Genomic DNA, 18,926 nt, shown 5'->3' on the forward strand with positions numbered 1-18,926 from the left:
GTGCTACTGAGTAACTTATGCAGGAGTGACTCAGCAGAACAAAGTTCCCGAGAGAGCCGCCCACTTTGCGATTGACAGAGAAATTATGCCAAAAGGAACAAACGACTCAGAATGTCTCCTGCCTAAGTAAGCCTTTTTTAAAATGTTTGGGGACTATGAAAGAAGGTCCAACGATCTTGCATAGCTCCTCTGCCTTTCACAAGGGCTTGTACCACCAATCAATCAATCAAGCTTTATGAAAAACAGTCATAGACCAGCACAGCTCTTCACAATTTACCACTGAAACCCTTACACTCTCCCCACAGGTTTATACAAACAGTAAAAAGTTATCTGCACAATTTGCAAACTATATACTACCCATTAAAATTATTGGCATACCAATATTCTCAGCAGGGGCTGACAGATTCAAGGGCTTGCACATAAATTGTTCCCAGTGAGGGACTGTGCCCCCAAACCTGTTATATTCTGGCTGCTGAAGGTAGGGTTGCCAGTTCCAGATTGGGAAATACCTGGAGATTTGGGGATGGAGCCTGGTGAGGGCAGGATTTGGAGAGGGGAGGGACCTCAGCAGGGTATATTTCCATAGAGTCTACCCCTCAAAGCAGCCATTTTCTCCAGGGGAACTGATCTCTATCATCTGGAGATTAGTTGTCATTCCAGGAGATCTCCAGGTCCCACCTGGTGGCTGGCAACCCTAGCTGAAGGAAACAGAAGAAGGACAGACACCTATCTCTTCTCTAGATTCAAATCCATAGCACCTTAGAGACCAACAAGATTTGGGGGGTGAGTACGAGCTTTCAAGAGATAATGAGTCTTTCATCAGAAAGCTTTGACTCTTGAAAGCTCATGCCCCTCCCCAATCTTGTTGGCCTCTAAGGTGCTAATTGGACTTGAATCTAGCTGTTCTACTGCAGACCAACATGGCTACCTTCACAGTTTCAATAATTTGTGCAAGGAGGCTGAGCATTGTTGGGATTGTACAAGGGTCCCCCAACCTTTTTGAGCCTGCAGTCACATTTGGAATTCTGACACCGCATGGTGGGCACAGCAACAAAATGGCTGCCGTAAGAGGTGGAGCCAGCCACAAAATGATTGCCACAGCCTAACCTCAGTAACGCAGAGTAGATCCTTGTGCTGGGTTGGGAGCTGCTGCCAAGGCAACATTTAAAATATATATATATGTATAGCCAATAGGGTTACCAACCTCCAGGTGGTGGCTGGCGATCTCCTGCTATTACAACTGATCTCCAGCCGATAGAGATCAGTTTCCCTGGAGAAAATGGCCGCTTTGGCCATTGGGCTCTATGGCATTGAAGTCCCTCCCCTCCCCAGGGGGGAGGGACTTCAATACCATATAATCCAATGGCCAAAGCGGCCATTTTCTCCAGATGAACTGATCTCTATCAGCTGGAGATCAGTTGTAATAGCAGGCGATCTCCAACTAGTACCTGGAGGTTGGCAACCATAGGAGTAAGAGAAGCTGTTGTGTGCGATTCAATGCAGCTTCCAGGACAGATGGCAGTCCCTGGTCCACAGGTGCCTTCGCTGTTTTGTGCATCAGAATGTAGCTGGAAAAGAAAGTTGAGCACTACAATCTGATAACAGATTTCGAAAATTTTATTGGATCCATATGGGCTGAGACTGGCTCTGCAAGTTTCCAGATTTAATAGAACCTTTCAGTAGGCTGTGCTCTGAACTCTGGGAAACTAGCATATTTAGGGTTGCCAACCTCCAGGTGGGGCCAAGAGATCTCCTGGTATTTCAATTGATCTCCAGACTACAGAGATCAGTTCCCCTGGAGAAAATGACGGCTTTGGAGGGTGGACTCTATGCCACTGTACCCTGCTGAGGTCCTTCCCCTCCTCAAACCGCACCCTCCCCAGGCTCCATCCCCAAAATCTCCAGGTATTTCCCAATGCAGGAGCTGGCAACCCTAAGCACATTCTTGCCACAATTTATTGGTCCAAAGCCAGGCATGGTCAAAGGGCTCTTAAAACCTGTGGCCTGTCACTTGGGGCTAGGGTTGCCACCTCTGGGTTAGTAAATACCTGGATATTTTATGGGTGGAGCCTGGGGAAGGTGGGGTTTGGCAATAGGAGGGTCTTCAGCAGATTACAATGTCATAGAGTCCACCCTCAAAAGCAGCCATTTTATCCAGGTGAACTGATCTCTGTTGCCTGGAGAACAACTGTCATAATGGGAGATCTCCAGGCCCCACCTGGAAGTTGGAAATCCTATCTGGGGCCCTGAGTGAGTTGGGTGAGAGATCCAGAACTAGCTCAGGATGTGGTGTCTTGTATTTTCCCCTTTTTGTCTATTTACACTGTGTTTTTGTATTTTGTAAGCTGCCTTGTATCTCCACTGGAGAGAAAACTGGAGTAAAATATTTACAACAATAAACATGAAACCCACCTCTCACATATTTTTCACTGGCTTATCCCATCTTTTATTAAAGTGCTGGTTTAGAAACATTCTCTACCAAGGATTCAGACCTGGCCTAGAAAGACAGGTCCAGACATGTTGAAAGTCTTTAGCTCACAGCTGGCTTCTTGAGGCTGTTAGGTCATCCGAACTCTCTGCCTTCAGCTGCCTGGAAAATAAATATGTGGCCTTGTGAGCCTGGCACAAGCGCCTGAGGCGAAAACAAACCAACCAGCCCTGTTTACCACTCTGTCTTTAAAATAGAAGACGTGTTCTCATTCATTGTATGTAAACCACGTTGCCTTAGAGCAACAGAAAATAAAACAAACAGTACAAATGGGTGCATAGGACTTTTCTTATGAAAACACCGAACTCTCTTTCCACAGAACAGATTCATCTGGAGTATTGCCCAGAGATCCTTTCTTTAAAACCTCAGGTCCACATCCTCAGAACTCTTGTAACTTCTGAGAAATTCTAGAGCACCAATCCTATTTCCCTGGTCACAAGATGAGTTTCCCCCCCCACACACACACACACACTTTGCAATTAGCCATGTGTTAACAGTCAGCTGCTGCTCCTTAGTCATCCAGGACTCTCAGCAACAAGGCAGGAGGGGAACGGGATCAGAGAATATTTTAAAGGCCTTCCAGAGTCATCTGCCTACATTCCAGTCAGAGCTTTCCCACAAAACAGTACAATCTACAATCTCAGCATGTGATGCAACATAAATAGGTCAAAACTCACAGGATCAGTAAAACCAAGGGCTTTCATTAGGACCTGCCAACATCAGCAAAACAATATGCAAGCTTTGTCCTCTGGATAGATATTCAAAAATTGCTTCAAAGAAGGGGGGTGGGGAGAGGCTGGTTTTGAACAATAACATGGTTCAGTGCCTAAATCTTGCTTCAAAGAGGGGGAGCTGATTTTGAGCAATGACATGGTTCTATGCCTTCACCTCATTTATCTCTGTTAGTGTTACCACACTAGGTACCTACTGCACTAGGTATTCCCAGTGATGTATTAAGAGTTTGAAAATGTTATAAAAAATACTGTTCGCACTTTCGATGTATTCCCACCGATGTATTAAGAGTTTGAAACTGTTAGTTTAAAAAAGTTTGCACTTTGTTTGGCCCCTTTAGCTGTGAAGACGTCTTCCAACCATTTTTTAGCCGTGGCAACCAGAAACCCTTTTAAAGCGATGTTGTTTATAACATTTCCAAACTCTTGATACATCGCTGGGAATACCTAGTGCTGAAACACTGTTTCAGTCTTAAAACAGAATAAATTAATTGTCCTTTGGAAATACTAGCAGGCAAAGAAAGACAAGCACAAGAGGAAAGCTTGTGTTCCCAGCACAGTTCATCGCTGCTAATTCTACAATTGAAGAAAAAAGCACTAAAGAACAGATCCTGCTCCCAAGAAACACAAAAGGCATCTTTTTCACTCAGGAGAGATACAGCCAGCAATAAGGTTTGGTTTTGGGGTTAGAGATTCTGACCACTAGCTACTCAACACCAAGGTAAAAGAGGCCCTGACACCCTGATGGAAAGGGCCCCCAATTAAAATGGAGGCTCATGGATCCTACTGGATTCCTAAATGCTTCGGGGGACTTTAGGATTTCAAAATACATGCTTTGTTGGGGCTGTGGTGGGAATATAGAAAGTGAAGCTTCTTAAAGCTATCAAGAAGGTTGCTCTTCATTGGGGGTGGGGGTCAAACCCAGTCCCCTGGTTTACTACAGAACTGGGTGATCTGAAGAGGGGTAGGAAACATATAGTATGCCCTTGGTGGAGAACTTGTCTTGAATCTGACAGATCAATGCCATAGAGCAGTGGTTCCCAACCTGGGGTACATGTACCCCCAGGGGTACAAACCAGGACACTTAGGGGTATGTGAAAATAAATGAATAATGGCAGGAAAAGGCATTTGAAATAACAGCAACTATATTAATTACAAACATTTTGGTGATATGAGGGGTACAATTTATGGAAATGGGCTGCCAAGGGGTACACAAGTGAAAAAAGGTTGGCAACCACTGCTGTAGAGCCCACTTGAAGATGTATGAAGCAGTGGCGATCGTGGCAAAGAAATGTTACTTCGCTGCTATGACTGTATCAGTTAGTTAATGACCATCCCAATTGTTCAAGGTAGCTGGGCATATATTGATGCCTAAATCTAAGCCTTTATTGTCTCATGAACAGAGGATTATCTGTAATACTTTAAAAGTACTGAGAATACACTCTGACCTGGATGCCAGCTGCAACATTGGTCCACCAAAAGGAATGCCTAATATACCGCCTGGTCTATTTATAGACTGTTTTGACCCAATTTCTGTGATGGATGTTGACAAGATCCTGGGGTCTGTGAATGTCATTACTTGTACCCTGGATCCTTGCCCATCCTGGCTGCTGAAATCATGTCAATATCATAGCCAGCATGGTGTAGTGGTTAGAGTGTTGGACTAGGATCTGGGAGACCCAGGTTCGAATCCCCAGTCTGCCTTGGAAGCTTGCTAGGTGATCATGGGCCAGTCATATACTCTCAGCCTAACTTACCTCACAGGGATGTTGTGAGGATAAAACGGAGGAGGGAAGAATGGTGTAAGCTGCTTGGGGGCCCAAATAAAAAATACCCACCTTATTTATTTCTTCCCAAAGTTGCATGTCTATAAGTACTAGCAATACATGGAACGCTGAATGTAGCAAGATGGCTGGGTGCCGCGTGACCAAGTCTAAAAGAAAAAGTGGATGTGACCCAGGTTCAAAGGCAGCAAGGTTGTATGTGATACAAAGTAGATTAAATTTTAGGTGAGTGCAGAAGAAATGTTTCCACAGCCTGGGCATAGTTTACTGCTAGGCACTCACATGCATTTCATGCAATGTTAACTGTTTAATCAATGTAACTTTGTAAGCCTTGCAATGCTTTTTTGAGAAAGGTTTTAAAAAATCAGGAAATCACATTTTAAATGGTGGAGGGGGGGGGAACTCTTCCAGGAACAGGTTTTTCATGCTCCTAAAAAAGTAATCTACTCAAGATTATTTAATGTGGACTTGTTATACCTTTAACTGACTTGACCATCCCTTTTTTTATACAGACTAAAGGTAACGAAAAGACTTCTCTCCACGCACACTCTTCCAAAGCACATTTACAGAGAGGAGGGAATCGACAGTACAAAAACACCCAGTAACCAAATGAAATGTCGAACCCTTAAATGTAGTAATACTGCATTGTTTTTTGGAGGTCTTTACTGCCTGATGTTGCTTATCAGATTTTGTAATCTTCCTTGAGGGCTATTAATGAAGGCGATCCTTTCCCTCCTCCTTCTCCTCCAATAACCATTATTTCCTCACATAACCTTTATTGTACAAATGAACAATTCCCCATCCTCCGAACATGTTTGGTTTTTGAACTGGTAACAGTCCAACTTGAATGAACACTTCAGCATTTGAAATGTGTGTTTATTACTTCGGAAGATAAAGCTGTGGCGGAGGGATTCCCTTCATCGCGGCGGTGGGCAGATTGTCAGACTGGGTCAGGAGAGATCCAAGTTCAAATTCTCCCTCAGCCATGAAGCTCCCTGAGTCACTCACTCTCTCAGCCTAGCCTACCTCACAGGGTTGTTGTGAGGGCCAAAAGAAGGAGAATAGAATTGACCTTTTTCTAAACTCCTTGGAAGAAGGGTGTGTGTGGGGGGGGAATTAAGAAAAAAATGAAAGCGTTGATTTGTGAAGGGAACTCGGTTTCTCTGACTAAGTTCACAGTATAGTGTGGAAAAGGTGGGACAATCCCAGGCTCGGTTAGAAGATTTCGTCCCTCCATTTTCGCCCTTCCCATCCCCCCCCTTCGTAAATTTGGCCAGCTTTCTCTATTCCCCGCATGCGCAAAACTTTTATCCAGTCCCAAAATCTGCTTCTTTGTCGCGGCGAACCTTAGCAACAAGGGTGACCTCACTCTGCACCAATCAACGACGAGCAATTCATCGCCATTACCCCACCCCCCGTCTTTCCTTCTCCCTGGATTCTTCCAGAGCTTTCCTTACCGACAGCCAATCAAGAACCACATTTTCCCTCGCTCGACCAATCGCTATAACGAACACGTCTCTTAATCCCTCCCTCAACCGCCCTTTGGAAAATCTGCATAGTTCGCGAAAGGGTCGTTTCACCTCTAGTGAGATATCCTTCCGCTCCTCAGTCTTCCCACCTACCCTTTGCTAATGTTTATTTGTCGTTAATAACACGGAAAACAAAGAAGCCTTCGTTTTGGGATCCCCGCGTAAGATAGGATAATTAATTTCCGACAGAGGGGAAAGCTTTTGTATTGTTTAGTCGCGGGTCTTTCTTCAACGCGCAAGGACACTTAAAGGGGCGGGGCGTTGAGTGACGAGTCAGTATAAATAACGGTGACCGGCAGCCTTTCAGGCAGAGTTGAAGCGCTTGCGAGAAGAGGAGGTAGGAGTTACTACCATTACGGGGGTAGCAGTTGAATCGCGGCGGTCGTAAGAAAAAAGGTAAGGGAAAATGGAGGACGTCGGGTTAAGTTATCACAGGCCTCGTCGACTGGCGTAGTCCAGGGCAACGGCTCATTCTGATGGTTGTTTTGGCCTGGCGTCACTTGGCGCCCTTTGTGGCGAGGAACTGAATGTAACGGGGGGGGGGGGAGAGAGCCGCGCCCCAGAGAGACGATGGGGAGTTTTCAGGGAGGCTGCGGTTGAGGGGGGGGGCCCAGGGCGCTTTTGGCGCCGCCGAGGTAAAAACTGTCATGGCGGCTGGGGAGCTCCTCGATCGTAGCCTTTCCTTACGGGAGGCCCAGGGGAGATTAGTGTCCTTGACCCACGGACGCTGTTCTGATTTTTAGGTCTTTCCCCCGTTTTGTCACGTCACTCTCTGCCTTTTGGTGGTCTGTAACGCGTTCAGGATTGGGCTGTTGAGGCGCTTGGGGTTTCCAGGGTTGTTCTTAGGGGAGGGGGGGGCTCAGATTAACTTTATGGGTTTGGTGGGGCATGATGTTAAAGCAGTCTTTGAGGACACACTATGGTGAGGTTTTTGAGGCGGGGAAAAGCTTTGTTTTTTACTGTGTTGGGGTTTTTGTTCGTTGTATTTGGCGGGGGGAAAACAGAAAAAAGATACATTCCGTGAAGGGATAGTTGTTTTTCCACTCTTGCCACTCCAGGTTCAGATTTCTAATTGAAATGGAGGAGGGAATAGCATCCTTGGGTGACAGTGCGTTCTGAGTGGTTTTTAATGCTGTTTGGTTTGATTGCACATTCCTGTGTGGGCGTTCGTCAGAATGGACTATTGCCTTTATTGCTGAAATAGGAGGGTGGGGCACTTAAGTTGGAAATACTGATGTTCCTGTGTCATTGCAGTTCAAAATGCAGATCTTCGTTAAGACCCTGACTGGCAAGACCATAACCCTGGAGGTGGAGCCCAGTGACACCATTGAGAACGTGAAGGCCAAGATCCAGGACAAAGAGGGCATTCCCCCTGACCAGCAGAGGCTGATCTTCGCCGGCAAGCAGCTTGAAGATGGCCGCACCCTCTCTGACTACAACATCCAGAAGGAGTCCACCCTCCATCTTGTGCTGCGCCTGAGGGGAGGCATGCAGATCTTTGTTAAGACCCTGACTGGCAAGACCATAACCCTGGAGGTGGAGCCTAGTGACACCATTGAGAACGTGAAGGCTAAGATCCAGGACAAAGAGGGCATTCCCCCTGACCAGCAGAGGCTGATCTTTGCCGGCAAGCAGCTTGAAGATGGCCGCACCCTCTCTGACTACAACATCCAGAAGGAGTCCACCCTCCATCTTGTGCTGCGCCTGAGGGGAGGCATGCAGATCTTTGTTAAGACCCTGACTGGCAAGACCATAACCCTGGAGGTAGAGCCCAGTGACACCATTGAGAACGTGAAGGCCAAGATCCAGGACAAAGAGGGCATTCCCCCTGACCAGCAGAGGCTGATCTTTGCAGGCAAGCAGCTTGAAGATGGCCGCACCCTCTCTGACTACAACATCCAGAAGGAGTCCACCCTCCATCTTGTGCTGCGCCTGAGGGGAGGCATGCAGATCTTTGTTAAGACCCTGACTGGCAAGACCATAACCCTGGAGGTGGAGCCTAGTGACACCATTGAGAACGTGAAGGCTAAGATCCAGGACAAAGAGGGCATTCCCCCTGACCAGCAGAGGCTGATCTTTGCCGGCAAGCAGCTTGAAGATGGCCGCACCCTCTCTGACTACAACATCCAGAAGGAGTCCACCCTCCATCTTGTGCTGCGCCTGAGGGGAGGCATGCAGATCTTTGTTAAGACCCTGACTGGCAAGACCATAACCCTGGAGGTAGAGCCCAGTGACACCATTGAGAACGTGAAGGCCAAGATCCAGGACAAAGAGGGCATCCCCCCTGACCAGCAGAGGCTGATCTTTGCTGGCAAGCAGCTTGAAGATGGCCGCACCCTCTCTGACTACAATATTCAAAAGGAGTCCACCCTCCACCTTGTACTGCGCCTGAGGGGAGGCATGCAGATCTTCGTTAAGACCCTGACTGGCAAGACCATAACCCTGGAGGTGGAGCCCAGTGACACCATTGAGAACGTGAAGGCCAAGATCCAGGACAAAGAGGGCATTCCCCCTGACCAGCAGAGGCTTATCTTTGCCGGCAAGCAGCTTGAAGATGGCCGCACCCTCTCTGACTACAACATCCAGAAGGAGTCCACCCTCCATCTTGTGCTGCGCCTTAGGGGAGGCATGCAGATCTTTGTTAAGACCTTGACTGGCAAAACCATAACCCTGGAGGTGGAGCCTAGTGACACCATTGAGAACGTGAAGGCCAAGATCCAGGACAAAGAGGGCATCCCCCCTGACCAGCAGAGGCTGATCTTTGCTGGCAAGCAGCTTGAAGATGGCCGCACCCTCTCTGACTACAATATTCAAAAGGAGTCCACCCTCCACCTTGTACTGCGCCTGAGGGGAGGCATGCAGATCTTTGTTAAGACCCTGACTGGCAAGACCATAACCCTGGAGGTGGAGCCCAGTGACACCATTGAGAACGTGAAGGCCAAGATTCAGGACAAAGAGGGCATTCCCCCTGACCAGCAGAGGCTGATCTTTGCGGGCAAGCAGCTTGAAGATGGCCGCACCCTCTCTGACTACAACATCCAGAAGGAGTCCACCCTCCATCTTGTGCTGCGCCTTAGGGGTGGCTGTTAATTGTGTTTCCATCCTAATTTACAAGTTGCCAATAACATTTGTTTGCACTGTAGCAGTTTTTCTTAAAATTGTAAGGTAAATGCAAGTTTAGTAACTGCTGGACTGTTTGTGTATAAGCTAATAAAGTTTTGTGTTGCACATTGCTTGATTGTCTTGATGAATAAAGAGCTCTGTGACATGGACTCTGAGAATGCCAGTTGTCTTAATTCAGTTTTGTGTTGGAGATCTTGCCATCATTCAGGTTTGATGGTACGCATCTTGACTTTTTACTCAAAAATGGTTGTAAAACACCTGAGTTTTAAGATTGTTTCAGATACTGAAACAATTTATTGATAGTTGTAGCTTAAATTTTTGGGTTTGGTTCCTTACCACCAGTATTTCTAGTTTGGGCTCTCACACAGCTGACAATAACTGAAGCTGGATTGGGACAAGTGTGGAGCTTCCTTACCCATAGTTTGGAGGGGGGAAATGTTTCCTCATACAATTCCATTTTTACATCATGCTTAGTTAAGAGATGAAGAACTGGGTAAAGAAACAACTTACACTCCAAATCTTGCCTGGGAGAATTGTGTTTTAACAAAATCATGTGACTAGCATCCTCCAAGTATTATTACTAAAAGCCCCTAACCTTAAGTAAAAAGTTAGGACACAGGAACAGCGCTTCAGACCAACTAGCTTTGTATAGATAACATGCAGTCATGTGAGAAACAGGTTGTCAAACATTTTTATTTGAGTACAAGGGGCACCTGCTTCTGTGTCTTCGTTGCTAGAGGGACCCCATCTTTTCTGTAGGCTCATGGCACATTCCTGGGGTATTGTGATTTTGGCCCAAGTTGAGAGGATCTCTTTTTTTATAATAGTGGTGTGCCTTTTTATTAAAGGCTTGGAAAGGGAATGTGAGGTTTTAACCCTGGGGTTGTATGAACTGTTGAATAACGGTTGAAGCAAATGAAGAAAAAGGGCTGCTTAAGATGGGTATCCTTGCCAAGACTATGATCCCAAAGTCATTGTTCTAAACTTTATATATGCAATTCATATGGAGTAAGGTACTAAAACTTTTTAAGATAATTATACTAAAATAATTTCATACCTACTTGGCCGAAGAATGGTTACTGAAATGGTTTACAGAAAAGTTCTCTGAAAGACTACTCTGAAATTCAAAAGTCCTGTCTCATAAACTGTATATGATAGGTATTGATTATAGAAAAATGGGCAAAATAAATTCAAGTGAAAGGGCATTCCTGTACTGTTCATAGTGGGAACTTAGAGATCACAAACTCTGATCACAGCATGTTTCTAATTGACAGTGGCTGAAAATTTGTGGAGTTAACCACATTAAGGTGATCTATAGAGATTTTTCTGCAAATGTGGGATATTTAGGTTTGCGGGAAAAACCAAACATTTTTAACAACTGTTTACTAAAACCACAAATTCAGACAATGGAAAAGTCCTCAAAACCTATGGCTATGAAGAGATCTGAGGTAGTGGTGGCATCAGGCAGAGCTTGGGGGAGGCAGAAAGCTGTAAGTTCCCTTGCTGGTTGCTGCTTGTTCTAAATGCCAGTAAGCATCTTTCCCTATTGCAGAGACTTTAATATTTTATTATATTAAACGAATGAACAATCTGGTGCCCCAAATGTTGGGGGAAGGGGGTATTTTATCCACCAAGGCTGTTGGTTCTCAAGGTTCCAGTTGCACTTGATCATGTTTTTGTTTTACCAAACCTAGATGTATGTGTTCCCTCTGTGCTACTTGCCCTTCCAATTTTTGTCACAACAGTGTCAAACGAGTTACTAGCAGGCTGGCAACCTTCGTCTTCTCTCCTGCATATTTTTCATCAGTAGTTCATGTGGGTTTGCACAGTATATGTGTGAACCAGCTGTGGCTTTCTGTACTATACCCTTTGGATTATCACTCCTTAATACTGAAATTAATAATCTCCATTGGTGAGTGTGGTGGATTCCCTTACCAGGAAATATACAGATCCAGCCTATTTCTGGTAGTGCACTTTGGATGCTGATTCTTAATTCACTAAAATAACTAGATATAACTTACAACTAGAGGCTAAATACAATGACAAAGCTTTTTTAAAAAAGCTCAATCCATCATAATGGATTGATTATGCCAAATAAAGAGAAGTAGCGTCACAGCAACAGCTTGTCACTTGAGGCCACTGGCCTCTGATGGGAGGGGATGCAAGGCATAAAATTCATAAAGTGCCTAAGCCTGCTCATGGTATGCACTTCAAAATATATTTATTCAGTGACCTACAAAATGAAAGGGATGGGGAGGGGAGGTAGTATGTATCAACTCTTAACTTGTTAAACTAGGGCCAATGCAGCCGGGGCCCAGTTAAGCTGGTGGAGGAAGCCTCTCTTATCCCTTTGATGCAGGTAAGAGGTTACTTGGGAGACCTGCTGATAGTGGAGGCCTTGCTGTTCCCACCCTTCCTATGGGATGCATAGGCCTTGCTTGCAAGAAAATTACTTTGGCAGTTGGAGTTTTCCCACACAAGTCACAGTTTCTGGTACATTTCTTCTAGCTGCGAGCTGGGCTTTGTAACGAGCTTCTGTCCCTCTTCTGATGATTGCCTCCAGTTTCGTTCTCACGTATTTTCTTCTGGGTTCTGGAATGTCCTCAATTTCTTCTTCACTGATTTCATAACCAAAAACCTCAATCTGGCAGCAAAAGGAAAATTGCAGTGAGGACAGGGATAGTCTTCCAGAAGTTGGTGCTGTAGTACTACAGAATATTAGTAAATATTCTTGCATTTCTGAGGAGAAGAGGCTGTAGGTGGAGGGAACAATAAGAAAAACGCCTGGCCCTACATCCTAAGTAAGTTTCTGTTGGTGAGGAGAAGGGGTCCAGAGACTTCAAAGGTCAGGGGAAAAGACAAATAGGTGCCAATTTTAACTTACTATGAATACAGGGGAAATTTTCCTGCTTCCCCCTCTTAAACCTTGAAAATTTGTTTCATGATGGCTATCAAGTGATTTCACCTGCATCATGTTTGGCAGCCTTGTCTACCAATAATAATTACATTTGCATATGGGTAGGAGACTGGGGGGTGGGGAGAGAAAATGTAAGATTTTAAAATACTTTTGCATTTGTTTGATCCTGGTGGTAGTTCTGAAGATTCTCCCTTGTGGCTGCATCCAGTTGTTCCCTTGCTTCTATGCTTGATCCATTAAACACTAACGAGAGGAAAATAGACACCAGGTAGAAGGTTGCAACTACTTATGCACACCAACTAAATCTATTTAAATCTAGGCATTCTACTTTAATTTATGGATTATAATATTCTGATGTAACTGATATTTCCAGTTTAAATACCAACTGGAGAGGACATCATTCGGGGTAAAATGCATGTTTTACACATTGAAGGATCCAGGTTCAGTCCTTATCTTCAGTTTTGTTGTGTTTTGAATTGTGTAGCAGGTGTAGGACAAGACCATTCTCTGCCTGGGACCCTGAAGAACTCTGTCAGATAAGACACTGAGCTAGTTGAACCAGTAGTCTTCCTCAGTAGAAGAAACGGGCATCATTGTTCACTACCTGCTCTGGCAAGCACAGAAACTAGATCACAACTTTCATTACAGTTACATTGAGCAAAGTTCTTACCAGCGGCCTCACAAGCCAGCCATTCTTGTGTGTGTACCAGTTCAATTTGTGTGAACACTCAGCAAAGTTTCCAATCGCAGTGTGGCTTTGCTGATAATCACAGAGGCTATAAACTAGATAACCTATTCTCTTTGAATTGGTTATCCTTTTCTGAAGCCCTCTAATGGCTGCTGTTGACTGCATGTGTTAATTCCACATGGTTTGGCTTTGTGCTGAAAACTTATTTTTGTCTGCCCTGGACTTAACTGTCTATCAATCTTCTTGAGTGACCCTGAGTTCAAGCATTATAAGAGATTAAAAACATCTCTGTCCATACGCAGTGGTGCTCATCTTATAAACCTCTGACATGGTTCCTCTTTCCTTGATCATCTTTTATGCAAAGTCTAAAAAAGTTTAGCCTTTTCTCACAAGGAAGATGCCCCTTGATTGTTGTATCTTTCCTTATTTTAAAAAGTCAGCAGTTTGCTCTATCAAGCATCTTGGCTAATGAGTGTTAATTCTTTAAATCTTTCTTAGGCTGGTCCCACTGTATCTAATAGTTTTTACAACATCAAGTGGCAATCAGTTCCACTGGCTACAAAAAGCTGCAGTTCAGAAAGATTCTTCCTACTTGTGCTAGCTGTCTCCATCATCTGCTTCAGCAGTTCAAGCACGAGGGTCCTAGCTTTATTTTCTCTGTTGCTTGTTTCTGGTGTGTCCTTCCCTGTGGCTGATGTGAAAGAAACACAGTTGAATTGTGGGATATTATTAATAAAACAGCTGTACAAATGTTTATAAAGAGAGGGCTAGTCTACCAAAAAAACAACAACCCTCTGCTAGCTTGTTTTTCTACACTTAGGGGGTTACCGCACTTTGTATTCCCAGCAATGTATTAAGTGTTTGAAAATGTTATAAAAAATCGCTTTAAAAGTGTTTTTGGATACCACGGCTAATAAATGGTTGGAAGACGTCTTCACAGCTAAAGGGGCCAAACAAAGTGAGAACAGTATTTTTTATAACGTTTTCAAACTCTTAATACATCGCTGGGAATACAAAGTGCGGTAACAGCCTTATCCAAGTTATTCGTTTTTGGGGCATGAGCAGCCTAGAATAAAAGAACCAGCAACCCTCTTAGAATATGCAGGAGATTCCAGGCCTGGAAGGGCTGGAACTGATTCCTGCTTACTGTCAGTGACCAGTATGTTAGTTGGAGTAATGCATAAAAACAATAGTTCATATTCTCTCTCAGCCAAAATAATTAACAGCTCTTTGGGCCTTGAATTCCTGGCCCTTCGTAGCAGAAAGAAAACAGGGAGAACCTACAGCTAGGGATAACTTTGAAGTTCTTACCCCAGATGTTATTTCTCATTCCAGAAATCCCCATTTTGATTTGGCCTTTTTTGTGTGCAAATCGAACCCCGTGACCCTTTAGTTTCTGCACCATTTTTGTTTTCCTGGTAACACTTTATGCATTTTTAGCAATATTTTTGTATTAATTGCATATCAATGCTGTATGTCCAAATGAGCTGGGAACCTCAGAAACAATCATGAGCAAAATGTAAAAACTCAATTACAACATATGAAAACACCAAGACACAAACAACAAAAAGAACCCATTTGTACACCCCCAGATATGATCCAGATGACTATGTTTAGTATTTCCAGGTCTGCCAAACTGACTACAAGGAGGCAGGTGCCATTTGCTTTTTGTGACCAGGCGACCAGCAACGCTGCTGAATATTCACTCACCTGTTTCTGCCAAGAAAAAATGATGTTGTGAAGCTTGAGTTGGCACTTGGGATTGTGGTGAAGGTGGAGGGGCTAGGAGGCTGCAACAGAGAAGTTGGTGTTTGTTTTTTAATATTCCAAGGAATTTCTTTCTCTTGCTACTACTATAAATCCTTTTGTTCTGCTGTAAATGCTCCTGCAACCCAGGGGTGGGGGGAGAAGACCTACCATATAAAAGAGCTGCAGGACAGCTTCCTTCTTTTGAACGCAACCCTGGGATGGCAGGCTTTACAATATGGAGTAAACCAGCACTTACATAATAGGTTCTTACCTTCCAGCAGAATAGGTCTCTGAAGAAGCCTATAAAAGAAAGACAGAGAAATGTCCTTATCCTCCTTGACCAGTACTTTTTTCACATCAAATTTGCCACTTCTTAAGGACTGAAAAGAGTGATCATTGTTTGACAACAGACTACCATGGCCACCTCTCTGGAATTTTATCTGTTAAGTTCTTTTTAGCAGAAGTTAAGTTTCCCTACCTCACAACAATCCCCCGTCTAAAAGTTTTATTCAGCACACTGAATTTAGTTTCTTTAGGCCTGTATGGGTGTGGTTACCCAAGTATAGCCTGTAATTCCTAGATGAGAAAGGTACAGATGTTAGTACTGGACAGAGAGAGTACATAGTCAGTTGCTCACCTTGCTTTCCTGAGCAGTTAAGGGTTCCGGCACCTTGTCCTGACCTGAGCTGGTTCCCTTGGAAGGAAGGAAGCACCGGAGACTTTCAGTGTGGTATTTTACTTTATTTATATGATTGCTAGGTAGATTTGTTCATGACCATGTCTATTTGGTGTGTGTGTGTGGGGGGGGGAGAATGTAGAGTGTAATTACCATCTTCCACTCTCTGAGTTGGTTGATTTCAGCCTGAAAACCACGGATTTGCTCCTCTGTTTTTGTTTCTGTTTCATAACGAAACTGTCTTTCCTGGAAGATAGCATTTGAGAGTCAAAAGGTTGGCAAGAAAGATTCTCAAATTCCATTATCATCATATGATGTGTGTGTTAAGTGCTGTTAAGTCACCTCGGATTCATGGCGACCCTATGAATGTCCTCCAAAATGTCCTGTTGCTAACAGCCCTGCTCAGGTCTTGCAAACTGAGAGCTGTGGTTTCCTTTATTGAGTCAATCCATTTCATGTTAGGTCTTCCTCTTTTCTACCTTATTGACTTTTACAGTGACTCTTGTTTTCTTGTAATGGGACCAAAAGTACAATAGCCTCAGTTGATAGAGACACACAAAGCAAACACTGGGCTGAAGTTACACATGCTTTTATGCAGTCACATGCACATGAAGCTGCCTTATACTGAATGAGACCCTTGGTCCATCAAAGTCAGTATTGTCTACTCAGACCGGCAGCAGCTCTCCAGGGTCTCAGGCAGAGGTCTTCCACATCACCTACTTGCCTAGACCCTTTAACTGGAGATGCCAGGGATTGAACCTGGGACCTTCTGCATGCCAAGCAGATGCTCTACCACTAAGCCACAGCCCCACCCTATTTAGCTTCATTCCCTGCAGAAGGAGGATACCTGCGACAGTTGCTCTTCCAGGTGGATTTTCTGCATTTCAAATTTCCTCATGGCTGCTTCTAAATTCTCCAGTAGGCCCTCCTGTTGCCTGCAATCCCGTAAAAACAGTTTGCAGAAGTCTGCTCAGAGAAACATCTAGCTCATAATACCATAACTGGGGCCCTATGTGGCTGGGCTCCTACCCCATGTAATAGCTAGGGTTGCCAGCCACCAGGTACTAGCTGGAGATCTCCTGCTATTTCAACCAATCTCCAGCCGAAAGAGAGCAGTTCCCCCTGGAAAAAATGACTGCTTTGGCAACGGGACTCTATGGCATTGAAGCCACCCCCACCCCCCCTCAGGCTCCACCCCAAAAATCTCCTGCCAGTGTTGAAAAGGGATCTGGCAACTATAGTAATAGCATCATGCTTAAGCCATGGGTAGAGCCTTCACGACCCAGAAAAAAAAGGGGGGGGCTGGAAATGTGATATTTAGGATTGTACCTCTTTAGTTCTTCTTCCCTGACCCTGTGAAGCCTCTCTTGCTCTTTCATCTGTTCCTCATATTGCCTTTTTAGCAAAACATATTGCTCTCTGAAAACAAAGACGCATTTCATTTGCTTCTCTCTGTGTGGTTTTCCCTGCCTTGGCCTCTTCATGTCCATAAACAAGAGCCAGTGTGGTGTAGTGCTGTCAAGATTAGGGTTGCCAACCGCCAGGTATAGCTGGAGAGCTCCCACTATTACGACTGATTTCCAGCCAATAGAGATCAGTTCACCTGGAGAAAAATGGCCGCTTTGGAAGGTTGACTCTATGGCATTGAAGCCCCTCCCCAAACCCTACCCTCCTCAGGCACCGCCCCAAAAACCTCCCGCTGGGGGTGAAGAGGGACCTGGCAACCCTAGTCACGATACTAGGCCAGAGGCTAGAGAGTGGAGTATAGGGCTGCCAACCTCCAGGTGGCAACTGACTATATCGCGTGGATCATAAATCTCAATAGCTGCGACTGGCTGCATTTAACATTGGACTTCAAGGAGTGCTGATCTGGAGAACCGGGTTTGATTCCCCACTCCTCCAGATGAAGCCAGCTGGGTGACCTTGGGCTACTCACAGCTCTCTTAGAGCTCTCTCGGCCCTGGCTACCCCACAAGGTATCTGTTAATGAATCTTTGTAACTCATTTGTAACTCAACTTTGCTGGCTTGAGTCTCCCTTAAATGGTAGAGAAAGTCGGCATATAAAAACCAACTCTTCTTCTTAAATTTTGCAAGCCGTGGCGGAGAAAAAAAGTGCATCACGTCCCTTCACGGGACTATAGGAAGTAACACCGGCACGTTGTGTTGGATTGCATGTTTCAACACAGTGTTTTTGTAATGTTCCAGTCCTTGTATTTTAAATGCATCATTGTGGAATGGTATAGGCATCATTGGTGGATAGTTAGATTGTTATAAGCATTATTTGTATTGTCTTGTTGCAATATATGTTTAGCATTCAGCACCTTTTGTGATTTTTTTACACGCTTGTGGCCAAGTGTTGTTGTTTTTTGTGTGTGCTAAACCTCCAGGTGGTGGCTGGAGATCTCCCACTATTAATATTGATCTCCAGCCGATAGAGATCAGGTCACCTGGACAAAATGGCCACTTTGGTAATTGGACTCTGTGGCATTGAAGCCCCTCCCCTCCTCAAACCCTGCCCTCCTCAGGCTCCCCCCCTCCAAATCTCCAGGTATTTCCCCACCCAGAGATGGCAACCCTAGTGGAGTAGCGTAGGCCTCCAGATAGCCTTTCCCTCATGCTCAGGCCTGGCTGCCAATTTCCTACAGGCCTATATTTCCCAGGCTCCCTCCAAGCCTCAGGGCTGGGCCTGGTGAAAATGGAGGGGAAACAGGCACTATTCACTGTCCAGAAGCCAAAGCTTTAACAGAAAGGATATAAGGCTCTGCCCAGGGAGTAGGGTTGCCAGGTCCCTCTTCCCCACCGGCGGGAGGTTTTGGGGACGGAGCCTGAGGAGGGCGAGGTTTGGGGAGGGGAGGGGCTTCAATGCCACAGAGTCCAGTTGCCAAAGCGGCCATTTCCTCCAGGTGAACTGATCTCTTATCGGCTGGAGATCAGTTGTAATAGCAGGAGATCTCCAGCTAGCACCTGGAGGTTAGGAAAACAGTATAGGAGCAAAAAACATTTACAAACTAGGTGCAATTTTTATATTAGCTACTAAGATTCCTATAAACATACAATGTACAAATACAAGTAACCGCACTATAACCAACACATAGTATGTACAAAATTGTACATACAATGTGTTGGTTATAGTGCGGTTACTTGTATTTGTACATTGTATATTTGTAGGAATCTTAGTAGCTAATATAAAAATTGCACCTAGTTTGTAAATGTTTTTCGCTCCTATACTGTTTTCCTAAC

At 44.8% G+C, this 18,926-nt stretch overlaps 1 protein-coding gene across 1 annotated transcript; it reads left to right on the forward strand.

Annotated features, from left to right (window-relative positions):
* Window positions 1–7,764: 7,764 nt before the first annotated feature.
* LOC130491709 (polyubiquitin-C) lies at window positions 7,765–9,802 on the forward strand. Its single transcript, XM_056865497.1, has one exon. It carries the CDS (start codon window positions 7,793–7,795, stop codon window positions 9,620–9,622), a length of 1,830 nt encoding a protein of 609 aa, XP_056721475.1. The 5' UTR covers window positions 7,765–7,792; the 3' UTR covers window positions 9,623–9,802.
* Window positions 9,803–18,926: the final 9,124 nt, after the last annotated feature.

Source organism: Euleptes europaea, chromosome 19, assembly GCF_029931775.1.
Source record: "Euleptes europaea isolate rEulEur1 chromosome 19, rEulEur1.hap1, whole genome shotgun sequence".
Taxonomy (NCBI): Eukaryota; Metazoa; Chordata; class Lepidosauria; order Squamata; family Sphaerodactylidae; genus Euleptes; species Euleptes europaea.

Coding starts and splice junctions, on each gene's coding strand:
- LOC130491709 (XM_056865497.1), top strand. CDS start 7,793: ATGCAGATCTTCGTTAAGACCCTGACTGGCAAGACCATAACCCTGGAG.